This window comes from Seriola aureovittata, chromosome 20 (assembly GCF_021018895.1).
Source record: "Seriola aureovittata isolate HTS-2021-v1 ecotype China chromosome 20, ASM2101889v1, whole genome shotgun sequence".
NCBI lineage: Eukaryota > Metazoa > Chordata > Actinopteri > Carangiformes > Carangidae > Seriola > Seriola aureovittata.
Genome location: NC_079383.1, coordinates 20,044,780 through 20,065,716, shown reverse-complemented (window position 1 = coordinate 20,065,716; position 20,937 = coordinate 20,044,780). Strand labels below are relative to the sequence as shown.

General features: G+C 44.1%; 1 protein-coding gene across 5 annotated transcripts in view; it reads left to right on the top strand.

The window, feature by feature from the left end:
* LOC130160903 (rho GTPase-activating protein 21-like) overlaps nt 1–20,937 on the top strand; it is a 76,142-nt gene that overhangs the window by 24,971 nt on the left and 30,234 nt on the right. For 2 of the 5 annotated variants that reach the window (XM_056363685.1, XM_056363684.1), the window contains exons 1-3: nt 8,517–9,197; nt 13,035–13,223; nt 16,612–16,633. In XM_056363685.1, coding sequence (XP_056219660.1) covers nt 8,886–9,197; nt 13,035–13,223; nt 16,612–16,633 — 523 coding nt within the window. In that variant the 5' untranslated portion in view covers nt 8,517–8,885. Of the gene's footprint in view, nt 1–8,515; nt 9,198–13,034; nt 13,224–16,611; nt 16,634–20,937 lie in introns of those variants that run through there. The other 3 variants (XM_056363688.1, XM_056363687.1, XM_056363686.1) reach the window with 2 other exon arrangements.

The window sequence follows — 20,937 nt, the reverse complement described above, 5'->3', positions numbered from 1 at the left end:
ACTGTGATGACCTGGACTGTTTTACCCCCCATTCGAATGAATCAACATCTTCGTGAATGAGATTTCATTAAGCTGAGCGCCACAGAGCCGCGTGTATTCGTCTGCCTGTGCCCCCGGCTCTCTCTCCATGCGCGTTGTCGCCCATTACGCCGTAATTATGCGTCCGTCAGGCATGTGTCTGGAATGACTGGACCCTCCACCCCACAGCAGTCCAACCTCAAAACCTCAGCCCAGGGAATTCCAGGATCAGCTTACACCGCTGCTATATGGGCTCTTTATGAAGCACGCGGCCACGTGCTAACGGCAGTGTCGCGGCTTGTTAAAGGAACCTTTCAGACGGCTGGAAAGGCTGACTGACTTCGTTTACATTCAGGGCGGACAGGTTAGTCTATACGTCCCCGTTCTCAAGCCTCAGCAGCCTCGCTCCTTGAATCAGGTGTTTGTCCCTGTGTCTGGTTAATGACGTCTGTGTGGACTTTCCAGACGTGGCGGCGGTGGCGGTGGTGGTGGTGTAGGGTGTTGGGTGGGTTCTGCAGAGAACAGTGCTGTCTTATAAAAGGTGAATCCCGCTTCACTGGAGGTTCAGCCGACCCCACAGTGACGCTCAGATCCCGTGTCTGACGTGTTGAAACTGACCCATTCATGCCAGACTGCTCTCACAGGTTAATCCCTGCTCATTCACACAGCACCTGCTCCTGCTACTGTAGTTTACACCGCCAGCCAGTCCTCATGGAAATAAAGAAGTGTGTTTACCAAATGGAGTTGCTAACATAATAGAAATAGAGTTTATTTTTATCAATGTCTTTTTGTTTGTTTGAGCATTTAATGAAAAGGTTAATGCAGCAGCTTATACCCTCGATTTGACTTTAGAGTGCTTTCAGTCACGACATCTATTCATGGATTGTAGTTATTAAGTAGGGACTGCAACTAATGGCTTTTTCCATTGTCAGTTAATTTGTTGTTATTTTTGTCTGATTGATTAATTAATAGTTTAATCTAAAGAAATCTCAAAAAGTAGTGAAAATGCTAAAGTGTCACTTTTTCAAACACTAAAACTCAAAATATGAGCATTTTATAATCATATAAAAAGCAGGAAGGAAGCAAATAGCTAATTAATCAAAAATGTTAGCTGATCAGTTAATTGTCTAATCATTTGTTAATCCTGTAATAATTGGGGTTAATGGACATTTTAACGGGGCAAACAAAATATTTGTTTTAAATTGTGAAATTGCATGTTCCCTCTCTGCTAAGGAAAGGTTAGCAACTGTATGGAAGCAGCGCTGCAAAGCCAGGTCAGATAATACACGTTAGCCCCGTTGAGATTGACCCGGGACGGAGGCTAATCTCACATCAGCGTGTCAGTGTGACAGGAGAATAACTGCGTCTTCATTAGCGCTTTCCGATGATCCGAGGCTCTTCCCCTCGTCTCACCTCTCCGAAAACAGCGTGGTTCCTCCCTGAGGGGGAAACTGTCTGAGCGAGGAGGAGAGATGCAATAATTAAACATCGACAGACACCAGTGTTTTGTTTTGTTTTTTTTTGCTGTTTGAGATGGGGTGGGGTTAGGCCTGTCATCAGAAACATATTTGCTCCTTTTTCTCGCCGTCTGAGAGCAGCTGCCGAGGAGTGAATGCGCAGGCTACTGAATGCTTGATTGGCAGAGGCATTTGTCTGAAGGTGTCTAGGGACCTCTGGAGACAATTGTCCAGATCAAGCAGCGCTCCTTCACCAGGGAGCTTGCTTAATACACCAAGCTCATGCAACCCCTCCACCTCCTCCTCCTCCTCCTCCTCCTCCTCCTCCTCCTCCTCCCTTCTGCCTGGGCTCAGGGCTTTTGTCTTCCCCCATTAGTTTTTTTGGGAGAGTGTCCAGCCCATAGCCTCTCTCCTTGCTGCAGCCTCAGCTTCGCCTGGAAGGAAATCCCCTCTATTTTTTTTTTCCTCTCCTGAACATTTGAAGCTGTTGTGCTACACAGATGGTCTCCATAGCAAACTGTGAATTTTGATTGTTGTTTTTGCCAGTGGAATAGAAGTGATGCACTGGCTCATAAATACATCGTGGGCATGACTCACGGGGAGTTTTAACTGGTAGCTTTTGGAGTTGTTGCGTCACGGCTTATGTTTGATTTGGACGCTTCTTGAAACTAAAAGAAAAGCCGGTGCCAACTTCCTCCTCACAACCGAAGCATGTATGACAAAAGGCAGTTATTGTATTGCTAGTGGATTTTAACCTTGAGGGCTTTTAATGGCAGCTTTGACATTTATTGTAACGTGAACCTATTCTTTTGTTAGCTGAGTAAAAACCATTAGTTCTTCCTTGAAGTTTCAAGTTTAACTGTGATACAAATGTTAGTAACAGTTATAGCCCGACAGATACTAGATACTGATAAGATATCAGAAGTCATTTCTCAACAAAAACACGTATTAAATAATCAATCTTGATATAGATCCCTTACACTTCTTTTATACATACTAACGGGATCTTTTACAGTTATAAAATCCTCTTGTCACTGCTCCCCGGTGGACTAAAGGTCATAAACACCAATACTGATACATCTGCAATATGATCTACCTCCAGTGGCAACCAGTGCACTCATTACACTTCACATGTGTTAAACCTCTAATAGATATCGAATCCCAAAATCTGCAGGACATAAAACCGCAGCTTAATTGCTTGATTTATATATATTTTTTTATTTTATTTTGTGTTTTTGAGGCAATAAAATGTAAAAAATTAATCGCAAGAGCCAAAAGGTGACGTCTTTATAGTCTTTGTTTTGTCCCAGTTATTCAATTCACAGTGATGATAAACAGAGAAACTTTGTAAAGCTTCACGTTGCTTGATTCATTATTTAAATTATCAATCGTTTATCTAAATTGCCAGTTGATATTCTGTCAAACAACCAACTGATCAACCCACTAATCACTACATACAAACAAACCCCGTGGAACCTTATCAGGTTGCAGTTTGTGCAAGCTGCTGCAGTTTTGTTTGTGTTTAAACGGACCAAAAGCAAAAAGCTTGCCATGCAGCCTGTTTCAGATTTATTATTTATTTCAGTGCTTTAAGAAAACAGTTTATATTATCCCCATCTGCAAACAGCTTCTCTCACTCACTTTCTTTGACTTTCTTTCCCCTCCAGGACAGAAAGTCTTTGTATGTGCGCGTCCAAAACACCCTCCCTCTCTTCCTCCCAGTGTGTTGGCAGATGAAAGTGCTGTAAAATTATATTATAGGCCCTCGTATACAGTTCCTGACTCCAACCCATTGCCTCCTACACCCAAGATTATCAGCCTGAAACGAGATCTGTCCGCTCCGGTGTCTGCCTGATGGGCTCTGCTCTCAGTCCGCTCCCTCTTCAGGGTAGTCGATTGTGGGGTTCATACCCCCTCATACCCCCCCCTGAGGGCCTGTATGAAGAAGGGCTTTATGGGTGTGCAGTGGTGTGGGCGCGTAGTCGGAGCAGTCTGTTCCCTGGCCCTCATTAGCCAGTCCTTTGTTACAGTAAGCCATACCTCGCGGAGCCCAGATGCAGCATGTCCAGATTAGATCTTACACCCGCCAGGAGTCCTGAAAAGCCACCCCCGAATCGAGCCTAATCCTCCTGCAAGACTTTCTCTTTTCTTCTGGCTCTGTGTACCACACACAGTCTCACACTCACTCACACACACACACATGTTCACAGCCGCAGATACATAAAGTTGGTCACACACAAGGACCAATTGAAGACTTCAAAATTACTCATTGTAGTTTTCAGAGCCCTGTCGGTGCCTTGTGTCTTTAATCCCCGTCCAGAGATCCTGTCAGCTGCTTACCGACGACCCCCCCCACCCCTTTTTTCTTTTTTTTTTCTTTTGTTACACAAATCAGAGCTGCAGATAATCATCTAATAAATCCTCGACTCCAAGATTTGAGTGGATTAAAATGCAACAGCGTCATGAAAACAGCCTGGTTTCCATTGTGTTGTGTTCTCCATAAATGTAAACATCTGAAACAAGTTTCACAACTCAGGGAAATACAATTTTGGCTGCAAGTTTGGATTTTTTGTTTTTTTGGGGGGATTTTGAGGATGTTTCTGCGGCGAGCGTTGGCGCACGAAGTCGCTTAAATGTAAAAGACAGAACAGGAACTTTTCCTCTCACCAGTTTTGCTTCTTTCCAAAGCCACAAACTGGACTTGTGTGTTTTGGTGTTTCAGCATTAATGTGATTTCAGCTTAAAAACTGATGAGTGGTCTTTAAAACCCCCCCCCCCCCCCCCCCAAAAAAAAACCAATCCATAAAAATAGCCTTGTCAATTTCTCCATCCTTGTCTTTATTTCACCACAGCCGCAGTCTGGATGTTGCCTTTGGCCCTGCATGTGATGTTGTGTGAAGCCACAAAAGCCATTTATCAGCGGGGGGGGGGGCTCCAAGACCAACTTTGCACTGTGCTGGGCCCAGCGGTGAGTGGTAACGGTGCAACAACAATGGAGGACACCCTCTGCCTTCTACACCCGTTGGTAGAATTTCACAGGCGTCTGTGGCCGCGCTTCAGTTGATTTTATCAACTGGACCACACTGGTGTTATTTGTTGTTGCTGCTTTTCTTGGACGGACAGCAATGTTCACAATTTACACCTCTGTGTAATCTCATAAAGTTCTTCAAAGCATTTTCCTGGCTGGTGTTAAAGAGCTGTGGCCAGTTAAGTGTGTGTGTGTGTGTGTGTGTGTGTGTGTGTGTGTGTGTGTGTGTGTGTGTGTGTGTGTGTGTGTGTGAGTGTGTGTGTGTGTGAGTGAACATGGACATCATCCCATTAACCTGTTGCTGCTTCTATCTGTGGTGTAGCAAAGTTGAATTTAAAACATTTGGGTTTCGTCAGCGTTTGACAACCAAAATAAACAATGTGAGGCTGTGGGAAATTGCATAGGGTCATTTTCTGAATGAATCAGTGAATCTAAAAACAATCAGCTGATCAATCATTAATGGAAAGTGTATTTTTGATTATAAAGCAGGTCTAGGTTCTATATTGATACTGTGAAAGTATCAAAGTTCAGTCCACAGAGAAATGCACACAGCCTGTATTCAGAAGCTGAGCTTTAAAACCAGCCGTCAGGACTTCCTGTAACTTTGTGATGTCACAACAAAGCAGTCACCGCTCTCAGCTATGCCCCCAATCCCAGCGCACCTTGACCCAACACTCAACCTTGCAGGATTTGTTTTTTTCTGAGTGTTTCACCTGTAATCTGCTATATTTTTATTGGATCACTCGGAAAACAGTCAGCCAATCAGAAGAGAGGCTCAGAGCCTCCTCTCTTCTGATTGGCTCACCGACCTGTTGTCGCTAGAGCTCCAGAGAGAAGCCTGAGAGAGGAGATGTAAAACTACACTGAGATGTTTTTTTGGCACTTAAAACCACTAATATATCTTCTTATGGATCAACACTTCAAATAAAATACAGGACCTTTAATATCCTTTTAGCATCAAACATGCATCTTTGTTCAAATATCTTAATACAACACAAAACGAAACTAACAAAAACACATGGCTGAATCGGTTCTGTGGCCTTACGAGCAGCTGAGAATTTTTCTCTCCCTCACCCACTGCCCACTCACTCGCTCACACATATCATTGAGTTTTCAACTAAATTGTGGATCAGATAAAGGCTTCTGTAATCACCATGTGTTTAAACTACTGGGAGCCGCTCCAGCGACAGTTAATTTCAGTGCAACTTCATCTGCTATTATCGCAGGGACAGACCCGGGTAAGTGGCTGTTTCTCTTGCTTACTGCTGCACAGATGATACGTGTGTCTGGAGAGATAGGAGCATTTACACCTTCGACATCTTACCTAGAATGTGCCTAAACAGTCAGAACACGAGTCTTCGGCTTACATGCAGAAGATGACCTGCGTTATCCTAAAAACTGTATCAGTTCTGCCCAGACATGAAAGTGTGACCCAGTTTCCCCCCACCACCACCACCAGTAAAACAAACTGAACACAGCCAAACCCAGAACACACACTCACATAAATCCTACCTTTCAGATTTTTGCTCTGTGTTTGCACATCGAGCCGTAGCAAGCGTGTCCATCCGCAAGCCCGCAGGATAATTATCGACCCCGGCGTTGGTTCGCTTCAAAGGAAGTCCGAGGAAGTGAGATGGATCGCCAGTTTCAAGTCTTTCAAATCACCTCAACACTCCTCGCTGGCCTTCGTGACACACTGATCTATAGACAAACACACACACACACACACACACACACACACACACACACACACACACAGACGCAAACCTTGAAATCACACAAGCGGCCCACAGTCCAGTGGCCGACATTGTTGTGGTCTGGTTTGTTGCCCACGGCAACAGCATAATATTTCTGGGCGGCACGTCTCATTTTTTTGTGTCTGCATGGCACCAAATCCCACGTCTTAGCCAACAGGAGTTCCACTCAAGGATCTTTTTTCTTATCATGTGTTTTAGATTTGCAGGAATTCAGAGACACATATAATATAATATAATATATATATATATTTGTATATATATATATTTGTATATTTGATGTGGTTTCTGTCTGAAACGCATTAGTGGAGATAAGAAGTATTGTACCTCTAATATGTAATGTAGGCTTGTAATGGTTTGGTTGTAAAATGAACGCAGCAGACTGTTTATGGTTCTTCATGTACGACTGTTCTTGTGAGACTTAATCCTTGTTCTTTTTTGGTTTCCACAAGTCAAGTGTTCTCGACCGGCGGTTGGTTTGTTCGGCGGCGGCTTCTATTTCCGCCATCGTCTTTTCCGTACAGAATACCACATGCTATATTGAGCTGGGTGAATGTGGTAACAAGATGCTCATAACCCAAAACGCTGAGAAGGGGAACATTCCACCGCTGCGCTCCTGATGTTGTCTTCACGGTCGCTGCTTGTCGCGGACGGCAAATATTCCTCAGAATCGAAAATAGACTGGTATTTACATTTTCGCCGCTCATCCACGGCGACGTTAACTGCTGACGGATGTGCGTTAGCTGCTGTTGGAAGTGAACCAGTAAACTTAAGCGATTGGGGGGGCGGGGGCAGCAATCTGTCTGACTAATAACTTCGCCCTGGAGGAATAAGGAGGTGTTGAAATGCAAAATGAACTAAAGGCGGATGAGCGTGGATGTGTTCATCGTTTTGTAACAGGCCTGATGTTGCTATTGGAGCAGCACAAATGCTCCAGAGAGCCCCTGAGATGAAAATGTGATTAAATATTAAATTGATGTTTTGGCCCTGCTCTCTACCAGAGAGATTTACTAAAAGGTATCAGGGCTGAGTCCCAAACATCTCACTGCTCCTGAAATAGAGGCGGTTGCCAAGCCTCTGTAGCGTGTTTGTTTACCTCGAAGGATTGAGGACTTATTCCCTCGTGTACACGGCTCGGCTCTTATGTAACGCCACAAGGCAAAGTGTGAGGGAAGACCAGGAGGTGGAAGAGGTTTAGATTAACGCTGTAATTCAGAGATAGTGTTTCACCATCACACTCATGTTGATTTTTAACTGTTATATCGCACACAGTTGTCCCTATTGTTCCTGTTGGTGTCGGCTCACAGTCAAGGCATGTGAGTAGTGTTTTAAGACATAACCTATATAATAAATAATATATCTTTCCTTTAAATATTAAAAGGTGGATACTTCATCATAAATGGCATAGCAACATCTCGACTGGTTTGCATAAATAATCCCTGAAATCCGAAACTTGTCTTCGCTACAGAGGACAACCGTTAATTAAAAAAGATTGAACCAGAGGCTGGGGCTGCGAATTAGCTTTAACTACCCTTATACACGTTACATCTGTTGCTTTGCTTATCCTTATGTTTATAGATAAATAAATAAAGGAAATTATCACAAAATATACAGGAGTCGCTGTGTGTTCATGCACTTCCTGGTCGCCTCTCTGACCACCATGTGTGCCACACAGGCATTAGGTTCTTTGTAGTTGCCAGATGAGCTGCAGGCGTGCGAAGGTGGGTGGGTTGGCTGTGCATTTTTATTTATTTTTTTATTTTTTTGTGCCTTCTAGATTTCACAGAACCCATATACCTCCTTATCTGCATTAGCCCCACTTGACTTCTCCAACTGGCTGTGAAAACAATCCCAGTTATTCCCGTCTCCAGGCAGAAACCAGCTTCGTTGGTGTCTGTGTTTCTTTCTCTAGGAAACTTTTTTTTTCTTCTTCTTTTACTTAAACCCACCTTAGCCTTGTTTAGTGTGTGTGCGTCTTGTCTTTCTCCCTTTTCATTTGTTCGTATGATTTATTGACGAGCCAGCGACATGTGAGTCTGTTTGTGTGCACGTGTGTTGGCCGACGCACAATAGCTAAAACTTTTAAAGGTTGGCAGCGGAAGAGGTGAGTTAGAGAGAGAGAGAGAGAGAGAGAGAGAGAGAGAGAGAGAGAGAGAGAGAGAGAGAGAGAGAGAGAGAGAGAGAGAGAGATGAAGGAGGCAGGAAAGGAAGAGAATTCACTTCAGGCTGCTTCACGTACGTGTGTGTGTGTGTGTGAATGTGTGTGTGTGTCTGTGCATACTTCAGAGAGAGTTTTGTGTGGTGAGTGGGTGGGTGCGTTAGTCAGTCGGCCCGGACTCTCTGCAGTGCACTCAGCCGCTGTGCTCCGCTCCTCTCGGCTGAGTGGAAACATCATGTGTCTGTGGGACGTCGTGAGGACCAGCCCTGTTTCTCCGAGCTGAGACCAGAACAGTCAGAGGACGGACGGGCTGAGGAAGAAGAGAGGAAGGCAGCAAAATGAACGCCACCACAAACTTGGAGTAGACGACCCAGAGGAAAAGAAGAGGGACACCAACGAGCATTTTTTGAGGATAGTTTTCATCCTTTGCTGCACCTCTGGTCCTACCATCCTCAGACTTTGGCTATGCCATGCTGGCCCAGAGGAACGGGCTCCCTCCGGGCTGTAAGCCGGTTCCTCTGAAGGATCACCCCGACCTGCGGGATGTGGACGTGAACGCCGAAGGGTGCTGCTCCCTCTCTCCCTCCCCGTCATCCGGGGGATGTCCCTGGGCTCGGCTGGCCGGGGTGGACGGCTGCCTGTCGGAGCCGTACTGTCTTTGGTTCCAGCTTTTGGCCAGAGCCTACTGGGGTGAAGTGGAGCTGGGTCTCACCAGTCCCAACCGCAGTGTCTCTTGGGCTCGGCTGCGGGAAGCCTCCAGGAAGAACTGTGTGCGATCTCGGGTAAGGACAGTTACGGAGAGCATCCTCTGGATTTGACATTTTGAGAATGTCAGCTTTGAGGCCGTTCAGGAAGACCCCTACTCACTCGAAATATGTGTCTAAGCTTTATCAGTCTCTGGCAGAGGCATATAGGTTTACATAGGAAGCATTTAGAGAGGGAGGAGAGGTGAGGGGCGGCTGCACTTTGTTGTGCCATCTGAGGAATTTTGTGTGCGTCATCCTGCTCTACAGCAGCAGGGTAGTCCTGTTTCACCAACCAATATCTTCTGTAATGTGAACGTGAGTGTGTGTTTGGGGTTTTAGGTTTCGTTTATTGTTATTGCTCCCTGTGGTGGACTCAGAGTGACACTTTGCCGTTTGCTGTCAGAGGAAGATATTGTTTATTTTCCAGCTGCAGCCTCATTTTCAGAATTTCTTCAGAAATAGAAATAAATGCCATTACTTTTTTCTGTAGTATGGCTTAATGGAAGGAATTCATTGTTCAGTGAAGGATTAAAGTTGGGGGGGACTGAAGGCGTATTTTCCTATGTTATAGTGAATAAAGATGACTAATGTGGTGAGAGAGGGAGAGATGTTTGGAGAGGAAAAAGCAAGAGTGAGAGGGAGTGAAAGAGGTAGATTCATGAGGTCAGACGACCCAGGGGTGACTCACCGATGAGAAAAAAGAAAAAGTGTGTGAAGAAGAAAAGCTGAGTCCACAAGTAAATGCCATTCAAATTCACTCACACACATAAAGAAGCAGGAGTAGACATGCAAATGCACCGTCCTGCAGGCTGAGGCACCATATGGCAGCGCACACATCAAACCCTCACTGATGACTGTTGTGGTGAACAGATTGCATGCATAATTGATGAGTATTTTTCATGTAATTGTGTGTGAGCTTGTTTGCATCAGATTTACAGTATTATACCTTTTTTGAATATGACCGTCTCTCACTGAGGCATTGTGGGAACCTATGGCAGCTCACACTGTGCTCTGCTGCTGCTTCTCTCTGTATAATTCAACATGTTATATATAGAGATGGAAAGTGTGTGTGTGTGTGTGTTTGTACCTCAGCCATGGGGCATTTGAGCCAAATGGCTTAGCTATTGCATAATACAACATACATTTTTAAGCATTTAATCAAAACAAACAGCTGACTTGGACTGTGTCAGCTCCTTTCCCCCTCCTCCCCACTCCCCACTCTTCTCCTCTCCCCTTTCTCAGTTACATTATGGACTGTGGCTCACTTCCAGCCCCACACCACTGGGTATTGGTGGTGATTTCACCAGTCATACCATTAAGCCAACACCCATCCCTCTCTCCAGAGGCCTTTACATCTGCTGCTCCCAGACAGGCAGAGGAGAGGTGTGGAGGGAGTGAGCCAGAGGGGCGGCGGTGGGGAGAATGTCTTTGTTTTGGATCCATACCTCAGATGTATTTTGGTAGGAGAAGAGCTCGCGGAGAGAGAGATCTGGGCCGAGGCCGAAACTCTTGGCAGGCTCGCACAGCCCGGAGTCACTGTGGTAGTGTTAGCAATAACCGCTAATGCACGCCCTGCGGTGCAGTGGTTCAGCTCCATCGTTACTTGGATGATGGATGTGACAGAAGTCTCACTGCTCAGACAGCTCTCAGCAGCGGGGAGAGGTCAGAGTGGCTTTCTCAGCGATGGCGTTGTGATTAAGAGTTACAGAATATGTCCTGTTGTATGTTTTAGGGTCACGATAAATCTGGGGGGGGGGGGGGGGGGTTTAAAAGCTTTGGAAAGGCTGGAGAAGAAATCCGAGCCAACACAATCCCCCCATCCAATCCCAATCCTCACACCCCGACTCAGGGCAATACTGATGATGTATCTGGTGCTGTGCTGCCAGTGAGAGGATTGAGTTACATGTGCACTAACTACACATCACTTCTTAACTACAAGTGGCTCATACACCCTTGTGTTTGTCAGGCATGGTACAGACTGCATTTATATTATTTGGAAGATTCATAGAATTGCATTGTTACGATGCGGAAACCTCACGACGACAGACGACATGTTTTGGACTAATAGATGTAAATCACACCGTTTGCGCTGTGGGATTACTGCTGTTGTGATACAGACTTCACAAACAGGTTGAGCTGTGCTTCTTCTGCATCTCCGTCTGCTTTTCACAAACCAAAAGCAACCTGCAACCATGAAAAGTGTCAAAGCAAAAGTTGCAGAAAATTCAATTCATTCATTCGATCACTGCATTCACATTAAACATGCTGTTATTGTGAAGCTTCGTGCAGGAAGTGGCAAAGTATCCTACAGTAGCTTTATGCACATTAGTGCAACTGTCCAACATATTAAATTTGATTCTGTGTGGTATTTTAAAAAGTTTATCTTGGTGAACTCTGAAGAAAAAACAACAAAGATATAATTCTCCCTCCCTATTAGATCTCAGACGTGACCACCTGTGCTGTGTGTATCTTAGTCTTCGTAACATCATCTTCAGGAATTGAGGGTCGTGAACGCAGCCCCGTCGTGACTCACTGTATTTTCAGCGTTGCTCCAGTGGCTGTAAACACTTTTCGTTACAGAACATTTAAAATTTAGACTTGTGCGGCTGATGTGGAGCATATGTTGTATTATTTAGGCTCGAACGCAACATTACGCAAGCCGTTTTTTGCCGCCAGCATTTAAAGGTGGTTTTTATCCTGTGTTAGTCACAGTAGGAATGTAGGAATGTAGAAGATAAGTCTGTGATCATGCAAACTCGCAAAATAGCTCTGAATGTGCATTAACTAAAGCCACATGTACGGTTGTGTGTGGCGCTGAGGGCCGTGCAAATGTGGCTTAAATGACAATCCTGATTATTTTGACACATATCGGGATCAGTGATTTTAACCAAAATACAGGAACTAAATGATTTGACTTTGATTTTTTCAGCCTCTGCCACCAGTTTCCATTGAAGAATATCAGGTGTGCTGAGTGATAAAAGTAAGCTGATCCTCACTGGATGTGCTGGTGGATTATTATTACTGAGAATATTTTGAGCTCTGTGGCACAAAAATGTACGTGAACTAAAAAAAAGAAATTACAGAGCAAGTCCAGGAAATGACACAGTTAATCAGTGGAATAATCCCACGATGAACCAAATGCTTGAAATGTACATCAGTCTGTTGTAGCGTTTGTAATGACAGACGGCAAAAAAAAAAAGAAGATGGCAAGTCAAACATAAACAAAAACACAGACAATGAATGTCTTATCGATTATTTATGCAGCACGAGGAAACACCCTATTACTAATCTTTTAAAAATTATCTCTCTTGTTTCGTCTCCTCTCTGTTTCCCGAAAGCACAAACCTTGACCACAAACTGACACCTTGTTATTCAGCAGGAACAACCGACCGTCCTCTGATCACTGCGAAAGAATCTCCAACAGGGGACTTTTTGTATTTTTAAATCAAGATGATTAATAAGATCTATGCTGAGCCACAGGCTGTTTCATCTGTGACAACACACTTTGCTTTGTTTTCAGCGAAACCCTCTTTGATTTACACCGTCACCAGGGGTGAAGTCAATGGAGGGATTGTTCTTTCATCGCGCTGTGAACGCGTGGAAATGGCAGTTTTACAATCGGTGTGTCATTATTTTCACAACCACATTTGATTTCACTGCATCATCTGAAGCGGTGGTCCCCAACCTGGGGGTCGGGACCCCCCACTTAAGTGATCCCAAGATGAAATTTCAGGAGGAGTCATGATGATTTAAAGGGAAAGAAAGATAAAAAATGTTCGTCGTCATGTTTCCACGAAATGCTGAACTGATCTTTTAGAAATAAAAGTTCTGAAGGTTAACTCTGATATTCCTGTTTGTTCATCATCCTTTCAGGCCAAGCAGAAGGATGGGCGCGATCAGAGCGAGGCGTCTGCCGCCGCTTCTCCCGGCGCCGAGGAGGAGCCGTTCTCCTGGCCGGGGCCGAAGACGCTTCACCTGCGCCGAACCTCCCAGGGCTTCGGCTTCACGCTGCGGCACTTCATCGTCTACCCGCCGGAGTCCGCCGTCCACAACTCTCTGAAGGTGACACGACACCGCCTCTCACCCCCTCCGACGACACTCGGAGCTTCATAACATCTGATGCAATTTTATAGCTCAGTAATTCTTTAACTAAGCGAAAAATTTTGGGTAAAAAAATACACTTGTGTTTTCAGAGTAAATAAGCTTTTGTTGGATCAAGTGATGTAAGCTGGAGGTCAGCAGGAGGATCTGACTTCATTCAAGACACTGTCACACAAGTCTAAGCAGAAAGGGACATTACATTAGAAACAGATGAACTGATCTCAGATCACTGGCAGTTTCTCCACTTGTTTTAGGAAATGAAACTTGATTTTGATGTGTGCTTTTAAATACCGTTGATTTATTTATTTTTTAACTGTAACGGATTATCGGACATACCTGCAGCTGCATCACTTGTTTAAACTGTTAAACGTGGGTATTCGTTTTTTGTTTTTAACTCACTGAACCGAGATTTTCGCTCCAAAAACCTGTCACTTTGGATGTTTTTGCTTTCATTGCTGCTTCTTGTCCTCCGTTCTAACTCTGGCCTCGCTGTCAAGGCCCCGAAAATTATAACTACTGGTCACTGTTCCAGATCGTAATCATGAAAGGGGGACTTCATTTAGCTTTTTATTGTCTGCGGTGATTAGAAAACTGCAGATTTGTGTGACACTGGGGGAAAACAGAGTTGAAATTATGACTTTCAGCTGCTGTTTGAACGCGGCCCCAGACAAACACCGGTGTATTTAGTGCTGTTGGAGGCAGCAGAGTCCATACTACTTAATAATCCCATACAGTTTGTAATATATGCTAACTTTCATAGTGAACTGCTTTGTAGTGAGTGTGCAAGAAATCAGCTCAAGTGCTGTTCTTTTTGTTGTCCCAAGCCGTTTCACCACCGTCCGCCACTTGTTGTAGTTGCTGCACGCTGACACATGAAGTGGATTCAGTTGCTTTACTTAATTATTTCTTGAGTTCGACAGAATATGAGTCTGCAGCTGTTTTGATTATAATAATTGAAGTCAGTTTTTAAGTAGAAATGCCAAAAAAATAAATAAAAAAATCAATGGTTGTTGTTTCTCAAGTGTGAATGTTTCCTGTTTGTTTTAGTCCTGTCTGGTTACTTGTTAGTCACACAAAACAAGTAATATGAAGACATCGCTTTGGGCTATGGGAAATTTTTACAGACCAAACAATTAAATGGTTAATGAGCAAAGAATCTGCAGATTCATCGATGCCGAACATAATCGTAGGCACAAACAAACGAGCAGCGAACGTATCGACACCGTCAGGTTTTTCTGCTTGACCACACCTCGCTGCAGCTTTGTGTGTGTTTGTAGTTTCACAATGAATGAAATTAAATCATCACTTTCATCCCTAATTTTGTCACTTCTTAAATATAGACACACGACGTACTCAAAACCTGTTTGAATTAGCATGTAGCATGTAGCACTTCTGCTATTTAAATGGTAACTGTAGCTACACATCCACTTTCGGATCGCCATGCAGTTGTGTCTGGCCGTCACTGAGCAGAACACAACGTTTTAGTTGTAGTGTAAGGTTAATATGAATGTGTAGTGTTAGTCATACAGCAGGGTTTTTTTTTTTTTTTTTTCCCCAGGGGCTTTTTCTGACTTGTGTCATCCCACCTGGGAACTGTGCCAGCCGTCCTCTGGATAACATCAGAACCAATCTGCCCTTTGGTATTAATCCTGCCGTGACAGCACTTCCGGCTCCTAATGGGCACAGGCTAACACAGACTAAAGGGCTTTGGGTAAATACGACAGGGCTTCTCTAATGGGAAAACGCGCCGGTGCTTCGAGACAGCTTCCTCAAAGCTTATCGCGGCCTCCCTCGTATTAGTTTTTGTAAGTGATAATTCAGGATAAGTTTGGTTTACTTTTCTGTGAAGTGTATTTTGACAACCTCCTCTGTTTGCACAGAAGGATTTCCTACAAAGTTAGCATAGGACGTTGAGTTTATAGCTCTTGGCTTTGGTTGTGCATGTTGAAGGAGAAACTATGGCACAACATTTAGGATTTTCAGACATTTGTGTATTCAGACAGTTTCTCCCAGCGGCCTTCTTGGGTATCACAGAGTTGTTTTGGCCACTTTTAAGTCCCATCTGTGCTTCTGTTATCTCCCTGAAACTTGTGGATTTGCATTCAGCTGACATAAGATACATACCAAACAAAATTAAGGCAGTGAACGCATCTTAAAGATCTGGCAAGAAGCAGAGTTTAGCATAAGCGTAAGCAGTTGGCACCGTGGGTTTCATTCATTAAATGTCATTGATATATATATATATGGAATTTTACAACTAAAACAAACTGTTTCTCAGCAAATGTTATCTGACTCTCAGCCAGCTGTCTCTTAGTCTTCTTATCATAAGATGGGATTCTGGGAAATGTTCAAACTGAAACCTTTTAAATTTCAATCCATCAGACCACACTCACTGTACGAACTCTAACCAGTTACTCCCATTACGTAACTCCCAACCGACGAAGGGGAGGATAAAAAAAAAAAAAAGAAAAAGAAATCCTCATCCTTGTAGATTCATCGCATTTCATTGTAATTACTTTTTAGGGTCTTGGATCGGAGCTCTTGACTAATCACACAGTTTGAGGATATTGGGGTTAGCTTGAAGAGGGTCTTGGCCCTCTTAAGGAAAAGCCTCGGGGGAGCGGGGGAGTCTTAAAGGATCCTCGGAGAACATATGTGTCACTGAGGGGAGGTGGATTAAAGCAGGAGTGTGTGTGGATTTTTAACTGGAGCTCTGGGGGAAATTAAGGTTTTATGTGTTGAGGAAATAACACACAAACACGACTATGAAGTGGCTTATTTTTTTATTTTTTTCTTCTACTGGTTGCTCTGCACTGTCATGAGTCTTGCCCCCCCCACGAGACCTTTGCCACTACTTTTCCAATTAGGCAGCTGTTTAATGATAATGAACTCTCTTCTCCTATTCTTCATTCAGTGCTGAGAAAGTCCTGCAACACATTCTGATTATCAACTAATCTGTTAATTATTGTTTTAATAAATTGGTTAATTGTTTAGGCCTTTAAAATGGGATTAGGAGTATGAATAACACACTATTATGATCCTTATTGTAAACAGATTTCATCTCATGGTGGAGTGGATATGGTCCTTCCTCCTTTTATGGCTATGGAAGAGATTTTTATTAATAATTATAATAATATATAAATATATAATAAATTATGATGTTATTAGTTACTGCCTGAATGTGGCAGCTCCTGACGCCTGACAGAGTTTTTTCTTTGGTGGCTTGGTTTGTTCGATCGATTATGAAATTCGCTGGGAGTTAGTTTTCTCTTCATCAACTGATTGATTAATTGACAACTGGTTAATCAAATGAAATAAAACGTCTCTTTCTTTTTCTTTTTTCTTCCAGGATGAAGAGAACGGCAGCCGAGGTGAGTGTGTGAACCTGCACTTCTTTATTTTGAATTGCCGCATGCATCAGAGATGTGTTGTGTGAGCCGGGGCCTCAGGTGCTGCAGTGAGACGAGCTCAGAAAACCATTTAGTCTCAGCTATTCTTCGGTAACTGTGCGGAATAGGGATTGAATTAGGATTGACAGCCCCATTACGCTGATGTATTCTCACTCCTAGACTAAAATAGATGCATTTTGAAGTCAGTATTGGGAGTTTGGAGCCACCGATAGCTTTGTAACCGCACCGTTTAGACCGGGGAGTGGCACTGAAGCCGGTGAAATCAACGTGTTGCAGGTGAAGCTCTCCGTCGGGCGGACGGGCGGCGTGGCGCTGCACTTGTTTGTGTGTGAGTCTTTAGTCCTCGCTCTTCAGAGTGGCAGTCAGAGCTGTGCTGTGAGCTTGGCAAGGCCTCGGCATTCCTCAGAGCATCCGGCTCGTCGGTCCAGACCTTCAGTATTCTGCTCACGTCTGCGGCACAGCGTGAATGCAGGAGGATTGCTCTGCTGCGCTTCATTAGAAGCCTTCTCCAACAGCCCTCTAACACATCTCGTGTCAGTATCGCATATAGAAACCCAAAGAACACTCGTGCACACACACACAAACACACACACACACACACTACAAATAATATATTACATGTTTTATTTGAATATACGCTTTTTCTGTTTTCGAGTGATGTGACACAAAGGCGATGTTTCCCACTTTACATACGTTCTTTCTAATCTAAGCTCAGTGTTTGGTAGATCTGTCTTTTGGAAACAGCTTGGTTCATTTCTGGCAGAAGCATCAGTTTTTTTAGTTTTTTCTTTGTTCAGCTGTTTGTGTAGCTTGTGAAGCATCGAGACCCCCACCAGGTGTGATTCCGTGAATTCTTATGTCATGAGTGGACGGTGAGAGCGAAGAGTTCAGCGTTTTAAGGGAAAGTGAGCGAAAGGTCTTTTGTGATAAATCTGACTCTTAAACGCATCTGAACAGGAAATTGAGAGATTCCTCTAAGTGTCACTCATCATCCCTCTTGGCCCTCGGTGTCACATTCCTCACGCTAACCCCCTCCCCACCCACTTTAACCCCTCCACGTCCACCCTCTTCATTCAGCGCAGGCCTCAAAACATTAAACAACACACACACACACACACATACACACATGGGGCCCTGCTGTGGCAGGAGGAAACCCTCCAGGGAATAAGTGCAGCTACGCATTGTTGCTTTTTATGGACTTGGATTCTCGTATGCGACTTTACTTAAAACTGGTGTGACTGAGTGTGTGTGTGTGTGTGTGTGTGTGTGTGTGTAAGTGTGTCATTAAATCTGATGTAGTACGTAAGTGCATGAGGACCATTCAATGCAAAGCTCAGTACATGGTGAATAATGATCCTCTCCTGAAGAGCCCCCCCCCCCCCCCCCCCCCCCCCCCCCTCCTGCCACTGCCACAGGAAGTCACTTGGCGTGCTTCCAGTCCCTCATAAATCCGTCTTTGCCTCTCAGCAGGCTCAGAGACCAGGGCAGAGGTGACGATGCTGACAGGTAGCAGAGCGAGCGTCAGGTACGACAGGAATTTTACTGCAAAGCTGCAGCTAATAGGGACAAAAATTAACAACCAACCAAATAAAAACCATTATTATAAATATTGTAACGGTGAAAACAGTTTATGTTGAGTTCTTCACTCGTACTGAAGGTTTGGTTTGGTTTTTGGTTTGGTTTCTTCCTCCAACTCAATTATCCGAAAACATGTATGCCGACAGCAGACTTCAGAGTTCAGAAAGTTCAGAGCTCTCACAACAGCATGTGAACGCACCATACGCACAGACAGATCGGCCTCCATAGCCTTCACATGTTGTTAGAACAGGTAAATACATTGGCAGGAAGAATGAACTCGGACATTTCTTCTGTTCACGTCGTGCTGAGTTTGAAGGAGCCTTTTAAAATGGGGCGCGGTCGGGGTCTTTAAATGCAGCCCTCGCCCCTGGACTGAGACACGGCTCTACTCTTCCTCAGCAGATTGGGTTTGTCGTAGTTCGTTTGCTGTAATTGAATTGTAGACTTCAATTTTCCTTAGCACTTCAAGGACTTCTCGTCCATGTTGGCTTAAATACTGAGACTCATCATTGACCTTCTTAAATCTCAAATGAATTCGCTGTCTGTTATGAAACATGTGGCCACAGACTGCAGGAACTGCTGACCAAGCTTCTAGACAAATCACTGACTACAAATCGTCACCGTTGCCATGTGACGACCGAGCACGAGCACACTGCTGGTCACAATCATAGCGAACGGGACACACCCCAAAACACCCATAACATCATGGAGAAACCACGTGAACACACACATGGACCCAGACCATTAATGCATCCCATGTGCTGGGTTTATTTTAATGTTTTATTAAAAAAGTTGCATTCTGCTCGAGTGCGTCTGTGATGTTCGCTGCTGCCTCCTCAGCCTCCCGGGCGCTGCAGCGCAGTTTATTTGCTTGACTCCGGGCCAGTGCGTGATGAGGCTGTTGGTGTTTGGAGAGAAGGGGGCCTGCTGACCGCATGTTGACTAGCTGGGTGTTGCCGCTGGAGACACTTCAAACCTCCAGAAAACACACACACACACACACACTGATGTGGATACACACATAAACAAGCGTAAACATTGATGTACAGTATGTAGGTTCATAGTGGAGGCAGGAATGATAGGGCTTACTTTGTGTGTGTGTGTGTGTGTGTGTGTGTGTGTGTGTGTGTGTGTGTGTGTGTGTGTGTGTGTGTGTGTGTGCGCGTCTCAAGTATGGATGTGTTTATTTCCTTTCACAGCGGTTGTGTACATACCAAACGGTTGTTATCCCAAATCTTGCTCTCTCAATCTCACTTCCTTTCCTCTTCTGTCCGTCTCTCCCCTTCCTGTATCTCTTTTCTCCTCAGCTGTGTGTGTGTGTGTGTGTGTGTGTGTGTGTGTGTGTGTGTGTGTGTTTTTTTTTTTTGTCGAAGGGGCAAAAAAATCCGAATGAGGCATTTTCGAGTTGGTGCTCACGAAGCTGCGGTACCTCGGCGCAGCGAGAGAAGCAACATAAAAATTTCACCATCTGTTCAAATATTTGTTTTTCATTCAATGTGAAACACTTTTCTCTGCAGATACCAGTTTTATTTCCCCCCTCCACCCCCCATCTTTTTTTTTTTTTTTTTTTTCTTTCGTCAGGTTTTGGTTCGTTCCCATAACGTCTGCAGAGGGAACGTAGAGCAGCACAAGCAAACAGAATTCCCCAGAATTCTCCAGTGGGCTTTTTTAAATGCCCCACCTTCTTTAACAAAGCTGTGTCCAAAGTTTCTCTCTCTCTCTCTCTCTCTCTCTCTCTCTCTCTCTCTCTCTTCTTGTTTCTTTCCCTGTCTGCTCCCTCACTGTGGATGATGACTTCTTAAAGCAGTAATTTGCTTTTCTTTCTTAAAGTTGGACGAGAGGATTGACACTAACTGCTCATTAAGTGTGTAGGGCTAGTACAGCCATGGTTAGCTTAGCTTAGCTTAGCACGAAGACCGGAAACAGCTGGACACGACTAGACTCCAGGTAGTTGGTAGAAAAAACAACTTCAGCGTTTTCGATAGATTTAAAAAACGAGATTTAAGGTGTTATTTGATATGAATAGTCAAATCTAACTCTCAAAATGTTGAACTAGTCCTTTAGGTTTCTCAGCTTTTCTTGGCCTTATTCTGCACTCATGAGATTTAACTGTTTTTACATCATACTGGTTTTTTTTTTAATGTCATTCTGGCTGCATGTTCCTGACCAGTGTTTTACACTCAGATGTTTTTTAAGTTGAGTGAGTAATTGTAAAAATGACAGCTTGTTTATTTAGTATGATATACACCCACGCACGTAGAAGCTGTAACATCCTGACTCGAGTCATAAAAACCTTTTTTAAGGCAAATATCCAACCACAACTTGTCTGTTTACCTCACTTAGTTACTGTGCTGTTGAGATGCCTATCAAGCGCTCTGTTCTAGCATGACTCACATGCAGCGTTCAGTGATAACAATGGCTGATTTGCCACTTTTTAAATTCTTGGTAATTTTGGAAACAACTGGAGGAAGACAAAAGAGAAAGCTTTTCAATTCTATCCGGCAGCTGTGGATTTTTTTACTAAAACGATAGCCGTCACTCGCAGACTTGGCCAATCCACGCGATCCATTCCTGTCACTTTTGCTCCTGTGTTTTTGGTTTTTGTAAAGCTCTGAAGAAACAGACGCCACCCTCAACCCTCTTTTTGAAGAAACAAACAGCCACTTGGCTCCTTTAACACATTTCTT